Below are 19512 nucleotides of genomic sequence, written 5' to 3' on the forward strand. Positions count from 1 at the left end.
AGTGCGTAATGGTGGTGGTGGTGGTGGTGGTGGGGGGTACTCTTGGCATATTTTTGTCCTGGAGCTTGACGAGTTACAGTTAAAGCTGTGCAAGTGTGAAAGGAGACTGAAGAGCCACATATATGCAAGCTTAGTGTTTCACCTAAATAAAAGTGATACACTGAACTGACCTATTGATCCTCCATCAAATGTGTTCTTTTGCAACAGTGGCTAGGATCTTTACAGAACACTTGGCAAAAATCCCATTCCACCTAATGAGAAATTGTAAATTTGTCATTGTCATTTCCAACCTGCATAGCTTCAATCAGAAATAACAACGTAGTCCAGTTTGGCAGCATAGTATTTTAATCTCAAAGCTAAAAGTGTCTGCAATTTTTTAATGGGTTTAATGAGATTTTGCCAACATACTGAAATGCTTGTCCGACTTAGCAACAGTTGTTATGGAAGAATGCATTTGTGTGCAAAGAATGGGTGGAAAAATGTACTTGATTCAAATGTGTATAATATTCCCCTTAAGTTAAATACACAGCATGAAACAAAATTTTGTCTTTCAGTTTACTTAGGCTACTTTTAGCAATTAATGTAAAATATAATTTTATGTGGAACTGATCAAGTAAATTCAATGCATATTTTTTTTCGGTGAATCCTCTGGCCAAAGGCGGTATCATGCCGCTGCTGCAGTCTAGGATAAACCCCTAATTACGCTCTGAAACATACTTCTGCACAGCTGTCTGAGTTGGAGGCCAGTCCATGATGAAAAAATGAAAGAATGATCCGGCACAGTGCCAGCCTCTTGGTTCTCATGTGACTGAAACCGGCCCAGGAGCACTGCCCTGACTTGTCAATCAAACCTGCTGCGTATTTATCACCTCAAGAGCTTCACTCATCGCTCTCAGTCACTCCGCCTACCAGCCCCGTTGATCGTAATCAGAGCCAATCAGACCAAGGCAGACACAGGTGACACTTTTGTCCAACTGGCTGGTACAGTGAGCCAGGTGTCCCATGAAGCTAACAGTGTCGCAGAGCTGTTGAAAATAGACTATAGTTTAGCACAGATGGCCAAAACCTGTTTTTCAGTTTCATCAGAGTGATACTTATAAAAAAAATGTGGACATATTCTTCTCTGTGAGTTTGCCACCTGCGCTTTTAGCCTGAATATCAATCCAAACGGCATGATGTATGCTTAGTTTAAGTACATAAGCATGCATTCTTGTGTATATTGCTTTATCTATTACTTACTTATAGAGTAACCTCCAGAATTATTGGTATACTTGTTAAAAAGCTTCTTTCTAAGTTTCATCTTACATTTTAAATATGAGAGAATTGCAACCCTTTTAGAAGCATTTTCATTTTCAAGTAAGATGAGTCTATTTACATAATATGTCTAAAAGTTTGTAGAACCCTGTTCATTAAATGTTTCTTCAAAAAAGTATTTTTAGAGTTTATTTCTCCTTTGTTGCAGTAACAGCCTCTACTCTTCAGAGAAGGCCTTACACTACATGAACATTGCTGGGAGGATTTAATAGCATTCAGCCACAAGAGCATTAGTGAGGTCAGGCACTGATGTTGGTTCTGGATCACAAATGCCACTCCAACGTATACCAAAGGTACTGAATGGAGCTCCATCATTCACTGCTGATGCTTGGCATTGGACATGATCTTAGTCTCGTGTGTGGCTGCTCCAGAGCATCCCATTCTATTGGCAATGCTTTTCTATGGAGATTATACAAGCCGTGTGTGTAACTAAACACCTGTGTTCAGTGCTCCACATACTTTGGCACATATAGTATCTTCTGACTTTTATTATTTCAAACTTATTCAATTTCTGGTCTATGATCTGCTAGACACTTCCATCTATTCACAAATCTATTCACCCAGTTCCACCTGAGTAGACCCTCTCCTCTCTTTCATCAGTCTCTCTTTCCTTATCTTTCTCCATCCATCCACTCTTTTCATCATGCCCTCATACCTTTACATCTTTGTACACCTTTAGACAGCACTCTATTCCTCACTTCCTCAACCTGTAATGCCTTCCACCAATCCACTCTTGATCCTTCTCTTCCCCTCTCTCTGTCTTTCTCATGGCGGGCGGCCTCAGGGCTGTGGATGACACAGCGGTGGAGGAATGAAAGGAGCAGGGCCTGGGCGTTCCTCTCCAAACGCACTATTAAAGCCTGCGCTGTACACAATGAGCTCACCCTAATTCAGCTCAGATGTACATCCTGCCCGCCTGCCATCTCTTCTTCTTCTTCTTCGTTTCCTCTCTCTCTCTCTCTCTCTCTCATACAAGATATGCCATTGTACACCTAAAGCTGATTAACCTGGGGAAGTGAATAGACCTTCTTAATCATAAGCCATTATAATCATCATCACAGGATTACATGATTAACTGTACAAATAAACACAGTCTGTTTTGCAGCAGTGAAAACCCACAATGGAAATCTACTTCATCAATGAATTTTTGTCATCAATGAAAAGGTATGACTCAATAAAGTCTGCTTAAATCTACAACATCCATGTTTTAGCCCTTAATCAGAAGGAGTGGGAGAAGGTCTAGCAAAAAAGCATGATTGCTCCCTGCATTAGTTAGGGAAATTAGAAAATTAACCCATTGAAATCCAAGGGCTTGAATCCTAAGGCTTGGCCAACAAAGCAAACTGGCTGAGTTATCAAGTGTGACAAGCGATCATACATCGACAGCTTGGGAGCAAGAAACTACAGAATACAAGTTTAGTGGGAGAAAACTACTGGGAATGACAAACGTTTATGTCTCTCTTTAAGTCAAAACTGTATGCAAAGTATTGTCCCTCATTCTCTCTGATGGCTATCTCCCTCTTTCTCTCTCTCTCTCTGGCTGCTGTGCTATTTCAGCACTTCCTCTTTACTCATCAAAAGCACCTCAGGATGTTTTCTGTCTCTGGAGGTGTGAAAACAACCATGCACGCAGAGTTGTGTGCAGAGTCACACACACACACACACACACAAACACACAGAGAAACAAAGAAACAATTGTGTGATTTAAGTGAGTGAGTGATAAATAGGAGCTGTACTTGAACAACTTCACACACGGTGCTACACTCAAATAAAGCTTCCTAAAGGGCTTCAATCAACAAGCTTTAAACCTCCCTTACATTATTTTGTAATATATATAAACAGTAAATTACATTTGCAACTATAGTAGTATTACACTGTTTCATATAAAGGAGCTATAGAATGTTGGGTATATGGAGTGATAACTCCACTCTATGGTTCATGGTGTTAATGAAGCTTTCCAGCTGAGTGTTTGTAAGCAGCACACACTCACACACACAAACACACACTCTCTACGGAAGGCAACCGTACCGCGCATGCTGATCCAACCTTACCATCACCTCTGAACTCTGCTAAATTGCATGAGCTGCTGGTAGAGCTCCCGTGCGAATTGGGAGAGTTTGACTTCATATTTTAGCAGTGGTGAAGAACTTTTAAGTAGAGTTCTGCATAAAAAAAGTCTTAAAGAGCCCATACCATGGAAAACAGTTTGATCTGACAAGTAAACACTATTAGTTTTAAAGTTTTAAAACGTACCGTTAGATCCTGAGTCCATTAAGAAATCAAGCAAAAACAGCCTTTTTAAAAATATTTATTTTTGTGATTGCACTGTGCAAAAATCTTAGGAATCTAAGCACATCATTTGATCCATTAAAATCCAGGTCTTACTATATACTAAGGCTTATGATTCAGTAACTACAGGGACTTCAGTGCAAACTAGCTGAGTTATTCTTAAGTTACAGAAGTGTGTAATGAAACTTTGGGCCTGCTGGTAGGCCCTGGCCCTTTAAGGGATCAGTAAGTCTGTTCTAATCTGGGCAGTAAGTGTGTTTTTGCTTGTAAAAACACCATTTATTATTAGAACAAATGCAAATATACATAAATACAGTAAAAAGCAACAAGAAGTTATTTGTTTCATAAAAGTAGTTGATATCTTGTGAGCTAGCTTGGTTCCAGTCTCCTCAGTGCTCCCAGTCATTACAAAGATTGGTTAAATTCCATCACCAGCACACACAATTTATTTTAATGAAGGACTGATCAGCCAAACCCTGCACTGGACAATCACTACAATTAATACTGAGCTGCCACAAGGAGTGGTTTGAAAATAATTAAACGGACACAGTAACCCACATAAAATCACTACTTACTGCTTCAACATTTTTTGTATATATAGTACTATTGGACTATTCTACTTCTAATCTACTTCTCAGGTGCCTAAAACATTTGCACAATACTGTATATCCACCTATTCAGCCAACAGCAGTTTATCTCACCCAATTACACTGACAGTGAAGTTATAAGGAGTTTTTCAGTCTGGACTGTTTTTTAAATGAGGCAAAATTCAGAGATACCAATTAGACAGAGATCATTTACCTATACAAGTCTTATAGCTAGACACAAGAAGCAACTGTGATTTTGGTCCTGTCAATCATTTTTCAGATTTTTTGGAAAAACTGCATCTTCTCCTAAACTGTAACCATAAAAATGTCGAAACACAACAGCAAAATATCTTTTCCACAAATGTATATTTGAAGTCTTAAAGAGCCCATAGCAAGTTTCGTAATTAAGTCCATCTGCGTCAATTTTCTATTTTCCAAAAGTCACCATCGCTTAGCTCTGCCTATTCAACCACTTGGGACAACCATGTCATGCTTTACATGACTTAAAAGCTTGTGTCCTATAGAACATAGCTAGGATGAATGACATTACAGAATTATTTTCTCCATTTCACTGGATTTGGTCATAATTAAACAATAAATCAATGAGATTCCAACAAACTGTTCCTCTATGATTCTCCATGATGTGTCTTCACAACTGAATATTTTAATTCTAACATCATCCAAAAGCTAGATGTTTGGTTTTTAAAAGTATGTAAATGAGTAGATATCTAATCAGAAAATTTCTCACTTCTTATCTAACAGTCGTTTCTTTGAACTTTAAATATTAAAAATACTTACAAGGTTATTAGTAACCAACTGACAAAAGATTCGGCACAATACTGCATTCACATCCTGTGGTGTCTTGACTTAAAGGCACAGTAAAACAGCCTGTTTAAAGGGATAAAGACAGGTTTAAAGAGATAAAGACAGATTCGAAAACGAGCCTCTAACCATAATTTGTGACATTTTGGTACATAAAACTGCCCAAATATTATGAGTGGATCTCTGAAAATAATTACACTGAGAATTATAAAAACAGGGAAAAATTAATTTAGGCTATGGGTCCTGTAGGGTTCACTGCAGAACCAGTAGAGAGCAGAGTCATTGCAGTGTCATAAGGCCAACTCAGGTTAGAGTTGGAGTAAAACACTGTTACTTTTGATGAAGCAACTTGTGGAGTGGGCTGCTGAATATACGCCAAAGAAAAGATTTCAGAAATTTCAGACATGCTGTAGTCAGGCTTCAGCTGGTACGTACTGAAGTGACAGTGTCTGGCATGCCATCAATACATCTAAAACAAAGGGCCTAACTTCTTTAATCTACAAGCACACAGGATTGTATAAAGGCACGATCTGTGATTAGGTAAAAGGTTTGTCCTGGACCAGCAACCACTTATTTTACTGCTGTTATGTGTGCTAACCAGATTATGTGCTACGTGGTTGAATAAGCCTTATTCAAAGAGTATGAGTAAGCTGTCAAAGCCTCCTTAACTTCGAGTGTTTTAGGGCATTAACCATACTCACTCTATCCATTACAAGTCATTCATATGCTTCTTCCAAATCTCTTGTATGTTGCATATGGCACTGGTTCATGTTTCTATACAATGCAACCCCCCCTGCAGTGGCAAGAGGGTTGAGGGCCTCGTACAGTGTTTTATCTCATGCGGTTGACTGGCTATGTCTAACATATTTAGCACTGACATAACTCAGAAACAGATGTTTGCAATTCGAAAAGCCGAGAGCATTCAAATCATTTGGACACCCCCTTTTCCCCCCACGCTGGATGATAACGATAGCCATGACTCAGCTCAGATCCTCTGTGTTGTGTTCTTTACTTTGATTTTCCTGTGTTTTCTGCTGGTTTTTGTCAGCATGCGTCTCCAAGGGTTCTCTTGTTCAGGGACAGTGCTGGTGTATGCTGTGATAGGAACCACTGGGGGAACATAGGTGAACCGTATGGAAAACGTGAGGGGGGATGGGGGTCCTTGGTTTCACAGCTGCAGGCCTCCTGCCTAAGCAGGCCGCTTTAAGGAAAGCCAGTCTTAATTGATTCCAAGCCTGAAAAACTCTTTAGTAAACATGGTGGAGCAGTTAAAATGACTTGTTCTCCTAATTCAATGGAGGCTCTTTACTTCACTTGGTGTCCACAGCCCAGAAAAGCCAGAAACCAGATGGAGTAAGGATTAGTCCACTGCAGCCATTAGCAGAGAGTATATAGATGATAATGTTCTCATTGAGAAAAGGGTCAAAAGGCCAGTCTGAGGAACACAGACATCTACATGTACATTACATGTAATCCAAACAAAGTTTATGTGCATGTACAGAGCAGCATTTAGTGTCAACAACAGGATCATTTTGTTGTGACATCAATGCACTTGCCAGAACATGTACAAAGATGCTGCTTGTGAAATTGATCGGATTCAAATGTATATATGATGATTATTCATCCATTAAATGGATTACTGGTATTCACCACTGCTTTCAATCTGATTAAGCTCAGTTGGATTACTCTATTCCAGTTAGATTTTTTTTTTAATTCTGATCGATTTTCAGATTACTAAAGAGTTGTTAGCCTGCATGTAAACATAGCCAATGAAAGGAAATGTGAGGAAAACTTGAATATAATTAAAACCTGTAGCTTCCCTAAACAGCAGTAGACACAAACTATGAAGGGGACAATCAATCTCCTTTCAACTCAGTAGTTTTCAGTTTCAGTCCGTCTCCATGCTCTACGTATCCATAACATGCATTTGGCACCTCATCAGGTTTTTTTTAATACAACTGTCATTGAAGGCCTGTCTTACCTTTGATCTAATGGTTAGCACAGATAAATGCTAATCATGCAGGTTACTTGACCTCAAAAAAATGTTTTTCATGCTGCAAATGAACTGAACCATGGTTCAGTTTGACCTGGACCGAGACCACCTCTTTTGGTCAGACCAAATATTAATCCTTTGGTCCAGGGCACCTTTCACACCTACCTTCTTTGGTCCAGACCTTTGAACTTTTCAGTCTGGTCCGAACCAAAATACCGTCAGACGCACGCTCCTCTACAAACCAGTCAATGTCAAGAATAGGGAGACGCAGCCCACACAGGTGATGATAACAGGGCGCAGGTTTGTCATGCAAAGTTCTTTTGTGCAATGCTAAACTGCAGTGTGGCAGGGTACATAAAAGGCAAATAACAACATGCAGAAAAACAGGTCCACAAAGCTCCAAAACAACAAAGCTCAACGTGTAACCTCCCCATATCCCTTAAGGTTAATAAGTGAAAAAGAAGCCTGTAGTTTAAAGGGTTAAACCTGACTAATGACCAAAAGTGACTACTAAAACAATAATATGTAAATTATGCAGGTACGTGAGTGTGGAATTGAAGTGTGGGCCCATACATGGTACTTTAATGGGAACAGGAGTAGGCATTATTTTGACAGTGCCATGTATATATCAGCTCACCCACATATTCAAGCTATTTAGTGTAAATAGCAGCATCACACAAAACCTTGTGTGAGAAAGTGGCTGAAAGCACAGGAATGAGCCCAGTTGTTTACAGAGGCTGTGAAGGTCTGCAGTCATCCCGAGGAGGCAGGCAGCCATGTTTGTGGAAATGTCCACCTCAGCGGGAAAAGCCCAGCAAGGAAACCCCTCAGCACTCAAACGCTACTTCCTGTGACCTAAAGACCTGTCCTGCAGGAAGCCAGGGGGTCAGTGAACATCCCTGATCATGGCATGCTCCTCTAGCTCTTCCTGTTCATCAGAACAGTGGCCCAGTTCCTGGGTCACACTCTCCCTGACCTGCTGGAATTGCTTCACTCTCAACATTGCAGCTCAAGGTTGCTGCCCAATGAGTGAATGAAACACTTATGAAACATGCTATGCTATGCTAAAGCTCATTTAATCAAACTCAGTGCTAATACCAACACTTACAAAATGATAATTGTGATTCCTACAATGCATTCAAAATAGCAGTGTAAGACTTGACTTCAAGTCTTTTCCTGTTTAGGCCTGACAAATCTCATTCTCTGTGCATGCTATAAACGGAAGCCTGTTCAGCCACTTCATAAACACTCCACATACATTTAGCTTTTGCTTTTGCTGTTACAGCTTTCAGACAGACTGCAAGACATTTTTAGAGACACTAGAACTAGCAGCACTGTTACAGCCCTGTCATCATAGTACGTAAAGCTAGACCACCAGTCATTTAATTATTTTTATTCATTTTTCAAGATTCATATTTTGGAATAGATTAGATATAAGATGATCCGTTTGCAGGGGGAAAACTCAAAGGAAAAAAGGTTTCCAAAAGTCCTAACCACAATGACCACAAAAAGCTTTCATCTTTGAGGGATAGGAGAAAACTAAGCTCCTCTTTTGCTTCGAAGTCTGAAAAAATCCACACGTTTCTGTTCATCCTTCAGTGAGAAGACTATGAGTCTAAAAGGATGTGTAGCTGTCCAAATGCCATTACTGAGAAAAGGAAATAGTCAAAAAAGAAGAAAACTTGCTGGTGAACAAACAGACTGGTCACCCCAGAGCCCACACCTCAACATCACTGAACGTGTTTGGGATTCCATGGGTGATAAGAGGCAGAAAATACAACCAACTGAACTTCAGAAGTGTGGAAAAATATCCCTGCGGATGTCTTTGAAAAACTGAAAGCAAGAGTCCTAAAAGATTAAATACTGAATATTCAAAAAAATCTTTCTGCTTTTTTTCTGATGCTGAAAAATTTATATATTGTTCATTATTTGACCAGGAATTAAATAAAGGGTAGGCTCAGAGTTTTGTACAGCACTGTATATATTTTAAAAACACCCAAGAAAATCCAACCAAATCTTGATCTCAGAATCAAAATTGTACCAAGCCCTATATATATAATAAGGAATATTTTTAATACTTGGATGCAATCCTTTGCAGTCAATGACAACAACGTTTTGTTTTTTCAGCCTAATGATGAACCCCTTCACTTGCATCAATACCTCTTTGGATGGCATACTGAGTGTTCCCATGAACACCTGCTAAATGCATATTCAACACTTGGAATCATGTTTTATCTCTTTAATTTGTCATGAAATAATGAGGGAACAGGCCACATCTGACTCTGTAACTGCTTATTAGTCAACTGTCCCATTACTTTTGAGCCTGTGAAAGGTACAACGTACAAAATGTCTGTAATTCCTAAACGGTTAATGCAACATGTTTTTAAACCCCTTGAATTAAAATTGAAAGTCTACACTTCAGTCACACTTTGATTGCTTCATTTCTAATCCATTGTGGTGGTGTAAAGAGGCAAAGTTACATAAATTGTGTCACTGTCCAAATACTTATGGACCTGGCTGTACATGTGGGCCCACATACAGGGCCTCCAGGTTTGGGTTAAAAGGTCCATAACATTATGAGAGTATCCAGAGGATTTTCATTTCCACAAAGCAGTCAGAGACTAACTTAATTATTTCCTTGGGACTTAAATTATAGCTTGTAATATTATTATTATGTGTCTAAAGCAAGTGAATGAGGAGGCAGATGTGAATCTTGAATTAAGTTGTACATTAGAATGGAGCTAACAAACAGCATTTTTATTGCTGTTGTGACTGATTTCTTTCTCTTTCTCTCTCTCTCTCTCTGTTCTTTTCTCTGGGTGAAATTCCATCTCAGGCAGTGAACAAAAGCCAGTGTCGGCCTGTCAATCAAGCTGACTGACAGACCTCCCATCCAATATTCACAAGCTGTCCCATCTGGGCATCTGCCCCCGTGATGTCTCGACACTGACATAGAGAACACATTGTGCTCTCCTCTAACCTCGCAAAACGGCCCGACACACTGCAACACACATGCATGACAATCACTGTAACTGTAACTCCGACCCTCCCCCAGACCGTGTGTGTTTGTGAGTGTGTGTGACAGTGATTCTTTGGGAGCAGTAAAGATGGAGGAGAACAGCCTGTTTGACATATATGTACAGCCACAGTGCTTCAGGGGCCACACTAGTACACTGAATGCTGAAAAAAAAAATTGTTATCCTGGTAATGAAAACAGTTTTACCTTGGCTGTTTTGACGCACTTTAAATCTGTACAGACTTTGTTCATTGCTGTGTTTAAAGGGAGCCACAAGTACTGTAGGTGAATCAAATGCTTGCTGTTAATGTGAAGCACTGCAACTGACAGTGAATCATTCAGAATCACAATTCAAAAGTTTGGAATCAATGTTTTTTAATAATATGAAACAACTTAGGTTGCAGATAAAGGCATACAATTATTCTTATATGCTAATTCTGCAACTTCACAGATTTTTAATAATCAGTAGAGAGCAAGAAAGCTGTATAATGAATTATGAAATTTGAGAATTTACTATTTGCTATTCTATGTCAAGGAAAAAAACAAAATAAAACTGCCTCACCTCCACTGCATCAGTCCTGCCCTTCTAATCCCACTCAAAAACACTAAACCACACACACTGAGCTGGAAATGACACTGTGCTTTTCCTGCCGCACATTATTTGTGTGTTTGCGTGTGTGCGTGTGTGCTCTCAGGTGATGATTATGTTGCAGACAGGGTATATTCTGACGCACAGAGTGAAAGAGAGGGACATAGAGAAGGAGAGAGAGATCAGCAGTGTGGAGAGTGTGCTTGCGCAAGAAGGGCGTCAGCCCCAAAAAGTCGATATCCCCACTAGAGGAGCACTACTGATGTCATAAGTGTGGGACACACCCGAGCTGGCCACACGACGCAGACCCCTCAACAGCCCAGGCCACTGAGAGACACACATGCACACACACACACACACTTGTTTTTATACAATACTGTTGCATATTTGTATTACATACATATATGTAGGCACCTGAGACAATTTGAATTTAAAAGCTATTTATCCAGGCTGTAAGCATATCAGAAAAACACTATATATATATATATATATATATATATAGATAGATAGATAGATAGATAGAGAGAGAGAGAGAGAGAGAGAGAGAGATAAATAAATAAATTCTTGTATATCTCTTGTATATTTTGTTAATTCTATTGAATTTAATTTACTGTATGAAAATACAGCCATACAAATAAATTAATTGCATAAATAAAAAAGGCTAAAACTTAAAATTACTTGGAAAAAAATCTAATTACATTATTTTTAAATTATTAATATATATTTTTTTTATTTTTAAAATTAAGAGTTTCTACATATAGTCCCTGAGATTCAAACAAGGTAATTTAGAGTAGTTTGATGTAAAATGGTACATTGTGGGGGAACTTACGAACACTGAACAGTGAACCTACACATGTCTTCTGAGGTTTTATATGTAATGTTGAAAAAAGGGTAAAATAGTGTTAAAATAGTGTTAAAAGTTTTTTTAGGGGACAAATTCTGCCTTACAGCACTCTGCCTGTACTGCTCTGCCATGAACTGAATTTTAAAAATATGTTTTAAACTAAAATCCAATCTTAAGACCATCATAAAACAATGTCCCAGGCATCAGACAATGTAACTGTAACCACTTAGTGTAATAACTTCATGTGAGATAACTCTTAGAGTCATCAAACTGTTCAGACTTCAATCACTGCCTCTGTGAACAATACTGACTTGGTATATTTGATAACAATGACTTTGTTTACATCTGAATGAAGATTGGTGGAATTCCCCTTTCAATTTTTTTCCTTTCCTAAAAAGATACAATTTTACTAACATGTAATAATATGTCCCTTATGTATTATTTGTAACTACCCATAAATGAGAATAATATGTCCCATATGTATTACATGACTACAAGTATCTATATTTCATAAGAAACCTAACCCCAACTTGAACTTCAGTGACCAAAAAGAAATAGTTTTGCCTTTTCAGTTTAAAAAAAGATTCAGCGCTGAGATTTGTTTTAAAGCACTTTACATTCCAGTAGGTTATCCCTGTTTCTCTTGTTTTCCTCCAAAGTCAGGACATTGTTGTCCCTTGCTTCACTTCCACTTCTTAACACTTCAGTTACAATGAGTTTAAGAAATATGCTGAGAAAATCAGGAGCTTTCAAAGTGCCTAAGCTCAAAATGAATGCTGCATTCTTTGACTCTTTGAGGAATGCCGCTCAGAGACATCTAACCCTTGGCCAAGCTGATTAACTATATTCTCCAGATAATACATTTCAAAAAGGCAGAATGTTTTTATTCTGTGAAAACCTCTCATTTCTCAACTGGCTAGTCGACATGACTGTGTCTGTGTGTATTGTGAATGTGTGTGAAATGCTTAACATCTTCACAGTGACCTAATCCCGTCCCTGGGGAGACCCTCTGACATGCAGGACTGTGTGACAATGGCCTGCTAACACAAGACACACACACACAGCACACACCATGGCACAGCGCTCCGATTACCTCACACACCGTAGAAGACAATGCATAAGAGTCAAGCCCCCCAAACAAACACAAACAGACTGTCCCACCAGCACCATGCACAACATTACAGACAGCAATGCACCAACACAGAGTACTGGACAAAGAGCAGCGGCACAGTAAGAAAAGGAAAACACTCTGTTACAATGAGATCACACATTAGTTTTAAATGACATAAACTGAGATTGACCCCTTCAACAATGCACAAGGAAGCACAGAACAACGTGCTATTGCCATGGCGATCAGATGAGTCTAATAAAAATATATTCCATTGTAGCCTATCACAAGAACGTCAATATCATATGGAGTCTTTTAAATGAAATATTGACATTTTTTCAATAATCTCTCCATCTGTCTGGAGTAACAAAGGCATTTTGTCCAACTTTGGCCGTTAAAGGAGCTTTAAAGAAACACATTCAACACATTCAACTTGTCGTTAACAGCGAAAAGTTGGCCCCTAAACTAACAGTACAGCACCATTCACACTGAAAAAAAAAGTTCCATCTTAAAAAAAAAGCAAAGCACTCAGCTGCACAGCTCAGCGTAAGTAAACTAAACTCCTTCAATTGCACCTGCTGTGTAAACTCCAACTCACACCTGTGTAACTAGTCTGTTTATTCCACTAGTTGAAAGACCAGTTACCAGACATATATAAAAAGACACACTCACACACACACACACACACACACACACACACACACACACACACATATATATATATATATATATATATATATATATATATATGTGCGTGTGTGTGTGTGTGTAATTGTTTAAAATGAATACATGAGCAATAATGAAGTTGAATCCATTTGTGTACTAAATAAAAAGGTATAATTTAATATTATTTCTTTCACTGCTCACTGAAACAAGCAACAACAAGCATCAAACCTGCTAATTTAAAACTTTGTTAGAAGCGTTACAGGAATGCTTTATGTTTTCAACTTCATAAAGTTATTGTTTTTTCATGGAAGAAAGTACTATATGCAAATAAAATGTTTCTTGATGTTGAAACAAGTGAAAAAATGTCAGATGTTCGAATAAATTCAAATAAAATATCTCACTTTATCTTCACTGTAAAAAAATGTACCTTAACTTAAAAAGTAAGTCAACTTGCTGCAAGTTCAATACTAAAAGTTCTCTGAACCTAAAATAGTAAGTTAACAGAATAAAAGACACAGATTTTTTGCTCTGTTAATTTATTTTTAGAAGTTGAATCACCTCCAAATTTTTACTGCAGCAAGTTTACTTACTTACTTTTTTAAGATACTAAAAAAGTAAGACGTAATTAAGACGTAAGTAAAACGTAAGATGCTAATTATTTCTAATTTTTGGCATAGATTGAAATTTAGAATCTGCATTTCTGACAGAAACTTGTTTTAATGAGCTTTGAAAGGGAGATAATTAATTTTGAATGACACCACACTTTTGTTAATTTGTTTTTTTTTTTTCCTGTGCATTCTAACAAGTAAATGATCACTGCCCAGTTTCAGCCTCCTGCATTAGAACGTTAGAGCTTTTGGGATGAGAATGAAGTTGTCTAGCACTCACCCGATCTGTCTGTTGGTGGAGGGTGCCTGAGTGATGACGGAGCTGGACTGAGGTGAAGGCAAGGCCTGCTGTATCACTATGCTGCTCTCATGGTTGGCCATTCTGCCATGTGATTGCTGGTGCTGGCTGGTTGCCTGCCCATGAAGAGCAATGTTCTGCAGAGAAGAGAGAAAAGATGCACATCAACCTGTTTGTGATAGTGCTTAGTCAGTATTAATACACCTTGAAATAAAAAAGATTCTCTCAATTCATTTCTAAGTTACTTCTAACTAACATGTCTAAGTTAGTTCTAAGTTCTCAAATGAGAAATATTTTAATGTGTGCCAAATATATCATGTGCTGAAAGTTTGTAGATGAGGTCACAAAGCTGTGGTTAGCTAACTCCACAGACAAAATACTGGAAAATGAGATGCTACCAAACACAAGATATCAAGACTATTTCAGACAAATTTATAGTTATTTGATTCATTCATAATGAAAGCCACTGGAGCTACTGGAAGACCTTGGGGATTTTGAAATACAGTACTATGCAAAAAGTGACAAGAATGTCTTGTTTACAAAAAGAGCTGATAGCAGGGGAGTTAGAACAACTCTTAAGATCTTGCATAAAGGACAAAGGTTTGTCTCCTAACTTCTCCTTGATTACATTGCATAAATTTTTTAAACGTTTAGATGTTTAAATGCATTATCTACCACCAGCACACCTGATTTACTTTAATAAAGTATGGGTTAACCAACATTACAAATAACAGTCGACTGCCACAAGGAGAGGGTTGGAAACAGTACAGTTAAGCAAACACATTAACATACACAAATTCACTACTTATTGTATTACTGTTATTTGCATTTCACTAATACAAGTTATTTTAGAGCAAATAAAATGCTCACTGCCCAAATAAAGACCTCCCTAAATATAATTTTCTCAGGTGCCTGAAACCTTTGCACAGTACTGTATGTGACCATAAAGTGAGTGTTTAATGACCCCTGTTCAGAGCCCCCTACAATGTTGCTTCCTTTCGATTTGTGATTCATATTTGATTATTGATAAATTGATATTGATGAAAAGTGCTCTTTTATTTATAGTTTAATGTTCACTAAAAGTGTGTGGGTGCATTTCACTAAAGATGAGTGTGGTGCATTTGATAATGTGATAACATTGCATTATCAGTTAGTACTTGCTTCAATTGTAAATAAGAAAAACAACTGTAATTACCATGTTGTTAAATAATGGGCAAAATACTGTACCAAGATGTTATTGTACAGCACTGAATAACACCTGACCAACGGTAATTTTAAAAGAAATAAAAAAAAGTAGTGACAGTAGTACAAAAAATGTTAAAGAATTATGGATGGCAACTGTTCTGATCCCTACAAATCCATTTGCTGCAGATAATTTTTCATTAACAACATACAAACATATTTCTGTTATATGACACATGACACAAATACATAGTGCTGTGGTCAAAACATTACACACTGCACGTACATATTTTGCCCTTTTCCTAGGAAGTCGCTTTTTGGAGGTTTTCTCACAATAGTATCAGTCTGAGAAGTGGAAGTGGGAATGGGGAAGTCAGCAGAGCTGTGTTCCACTTAGGGACACTCCCACTGAGAGGAAGAGGGCATCTGCTTCTTTGAATCTCAGCACTGTTTCTCAAAACTAAGCTAAACTCCAGGTTGAAACTTGAAGACCACTAACCTGAATTTAAAATAGTTTAGGTCTAAACTGCACTAAAAGTGTGGGTTTCAACTAAAAATACTTTTAGCACTGCTGTCCTTTATTTGCTATACAACCCTGCTCCTGGAGACCCATTGCCTTGCACAGTTTCAACTACACACCTGACCCATCTCATTAGCTGATTATTGAGTCCTGAGCTGGTCAGCTGTGCTGGGGTGAGGAACAGTTGTATCAGTGCAGTACTGTGAGTCAGGAGCAGGATTAAGAAACACCGCTTAGCAATGTATAAAAATAAACTGTATGTCCTGGAAAAAAAGTTCCAGTGAACATTAATAAAAAATAACCTGGAAATGCTCGCCCAGGCACACTTGATCTTCCAGTTTATTTACAGAAGTTCTGCTCTTAAACCTTTTGTGAAAAGCTTCTTCCTGCTCTTTTGGGTTAGGGGATTCCAGACAAGCATGTAGAATTCCCCTCTTCAGCTTTGGGCAATATCTTAGTTAAGACTGTATAGCTCCACCTCAGCAAAATCCTGCTCCAACCCGCTAACTGCTGACTTAGCATTGGGTGCTAACTGTAAGCCACACAGGTAAACTCCTCACACCACCCAGACGTCAGCTGATCTATAGCAAGTCTGGCCAACAAAGCTCAAGACAGTCTTAAAGTGCACAGCTATGGACTGCCTCATATTAGGGGACCACGACAGGTCCAGTTATAGCTAGTCACATCCACAGACACTACGGCGTGAAGCAGACACAATGGCTGACCACGACTGTGCGATTATTTTACAGACATTAAAATAATCACTTCTCGCTCTGAGAGACACAGACGATGATGAAATATGGTTGACTTTGAGGGATGCATGCTGTGGTTTAAATGCCACACTGAATCTAATTTAGTGAAGAAAAAAAACCTCTCTGTCTTTGTCTGCTCCAGACCAAGACAGACTATATTGATAAAGCTGTCTGCCTTTGCAAGTTGGCTGGCATTGCCTCCAGCAATGTGTTTATTTATGTGTGCATGTATGAAAGTATGTGCGTGCATCTGTGTGTCAGTAAGGTTGTGACTTTGGAACAACTGGATACACATTTGGTCAAGTATTTCAAGTTCAGAGTGTGACCAACTTTTTTAAAAACCCCTTAGACCCTTAATAATAAGATCGGCCCACCACACAAAAAATGATTGACAAATGATTAAATAATAAACCATTAAAAACAGATTGGTTGGATGGATGGTTGGATGGATGGATGGATGGATGAATGGATGGATAGAATGTTTCGGTGACGCTGGCCTACTGTGCCAAAATAACTGCATTTTATCAAGTTTACTGCATTTGTAAACCTCTGCAAATAAATGGTAAATTTCTCTGTAAATTCTCTGACAAATATTGGGTTCGGTACTGACTGAGAATTCTGTGCATCTCTAGTAAATACTAAGTGGAGGCATCTCTTCAGGTGCTTTCTTCAACTGTGTAATTTATGCTGTGCCTGCTCTGTGGACTATTACATATCTGTGTGTAAGGTGTGGGTTTGATGAAAGTGGTTGATGTGAGATGAGCCCCATGGTGTAGCTGCATGATCAGCCCCACTCTCTGACCTGTTTGCTGTCCTCCTCCTCTTGGGCCTTGCAGAACTCCTGCTCGATGGAGCAGTCGAGCTCACTGAACAGCCCCACCTCCTCACAGTTCTTCAGGAAGCGCGTCGGCGTCGGTGTCTGGTCTGTGGACAACGGAAGTGTAAATCTCTGACCTCACAATTTCATTCCATTGCAATTGTTTATGAAATGTTTCAATATACAATAAAATCTCAAATTTCACCTTATTTTGATTTGATTATCTGATTACAGGTTAGAATTCTTTTTAAAAATAAGCTCAAAACATGAAAGTGATGATAAAGATAATACACCAAGTTTTTAAAAAAAAATTTACATATTAAAATAGCCCAAGAGTTTAACTTTGGCCAAAACATGAGCGCATACTTCACTGAAAGTTATTGTAATCAAATACAATCAATTCTAACTTCCAAAATTGATGCATTAAATCACTACCAATGTTTATTACACCTCCAGGGAATGAAGCAAAAACAAGATCTAAAACCCTCAGACCTTGCACAGGCATATTTTTGAACTTCTTTACATTCCCCTGTATACTCTACAGTATATATAGTCTATAAACATTGCAACATTCAGCAACACTTGTTTTGTATGAAGGTGCAATGGGTTAATTTGCCTTTCTCTGACATTCTTTATCATAATACTTTAAATATTTTCAGCATTATGGAGGCAGCCATATAATTCACAATCTATGCTCATTTCATACAGTAACGTAGATGTTATGGTTCTCAGAGCCAGCAGTGATCTTGGCACCAAACCCATTCTCAAACTCTGTGAGCACTTGACTTGCGGTTAGGTTTAAACTGTAATTTTCTTTGTGGGCAAGATAAAGTATATGATAATAAGTTGTGTGGTTTTAATGATGGTTAGAAATTGCCATCTTTGACAAACCCAAAGAGGTGTATGCTTGAATTTTTGGTTGTTTATTTGTCTGTGCTCATCTGTCTGTGGGTGTGTTAGAGAGAGAAGGACTGAGCAACTGGAACTGAATGAGAGAGGGAAGGAAGAAGGGAATAAGGAAGGGAGGGAGAGAGTCAGTAAATGAGTTAGTAAGTGAATGTGAGTGAGGTAATGAGTAAGTGAATGAATGGGTGACTGACTAAATGGAGTGAGTGAGTGAGTGAGTGTGAGTAAGTAAGTGAGTAAGTGTGAGTGAGTGAGTGAGTGAGTGAACAGAGGAAACGGAGTGAGAGAATGAGTGAGTAAATGAGTAAATGAATAAATGAGTGAATTAATGAGTGAATGAGTGAACAAGTGGATGAGAAAGTGAGTGAGTATTGAAAGGAGAGGTAGGGAATAAGTGTGTGATGAAGAGTCATTGATTGAATGAGTGAGTGAGTGAGTGAGTGAGTGAACAGGGGAGATGGAGAGAGTGAGTAAGTGTGAGAGAGAAAGTGAGTCAGTAGGTGACCAAGAAAGTGAATGAATGAGTGTGGAAATTAGCGAGTGAACATGTGAGTGAGTGAGTGAGTCAGTGAGTGAGTGAGTGAGTGAGTGAAGGTATGAATCAGTGAAAGAGTGAGATGAGTAAGTGAGTGAGTGAGTGAGTGAGTGAATGAATGGCTCAGCGAGTTAACAAATGAGAGAGTGAACATTAGAGTGAACACATCAGTGAGTGAATGACTCAGTGAGTCAATGAATGAGTGAGTGAACAAGAAGAGAGAAAATGTCAGTGAGTGAATGACTCAGTGAGTCAATGAGTAAATGAAAAAGTGAGCGAGTGAGCAAGTGAGTGAGTGAGAAAATGAGTGAATGAGTAAAGAGAGGAAATGTAGGAAATGTGTGAGTGAGTGACTGAGTGACTGAAGAGAAGAGATGGAGTGAGAGAGTGTAAAAGAATGCGCTCCTAGTGAGAAACCTAAAGCTGCAGGCCTGCTCAGCCCAGAAACACGATCTGGTACCCTGACAAGGGTAAATAATGAAGAGGAGAGAATCACTGTGCTGCTACACACACACACAAACACACACACACACACACACTCCACTGCAGCCCAAATGGCACACCATCCAACCCTTTCACACCACCTCATATCATTTACTCAGTTTAATTCCTTTTAGGAATTGATTTTTCACAATTTTTGGAAAATTTAATATAAAATTTAATCAC

General features: G+C 38.6%; 1 protein-coding gene across 1 annotated transcript in view; it reads right to left on the minus strand.

The window, feature by feature from the left end:
- Positions 1-19512, minus strand: part of creb5b (cAMP responsive element binding protein 5b) — a 79150-nt gene that overhangs the window by 49113 nt on the left and 10525 nt on the right. Inside the window, exons 4-5 of the mRNA XM_036582977.1 lie at positions 17391-17512; positions 14117-14271 (exon numbers count right to left, since the gene is read on the minus strand). Of these exons, the coding sequence (XP_036438870.1) occupies positions 14117-14271; positions 17391-17512 (277 nt within the window). The remainder of the gene's footprint in view (positions 1-14116; positions 14272-17390; positions 17513-19512) is intronic.

The sequence above is a fragment of the Colossoma macropomum genome, unplaced genomic scaffold, assembly GCF_904425465.1.
Source record: "Colossoma macropomum unplaced genomic scaffold, Colossoma_macropomum, whole genome shotgun sequence".
Classification (NCBI taxonomy): domain Eukaryota; kingdom Metazoa; phylum Chordata; class Actinopteri; order Characiformes; family Serrasalmidae; genus Colossoma; species Colossoma macropomum.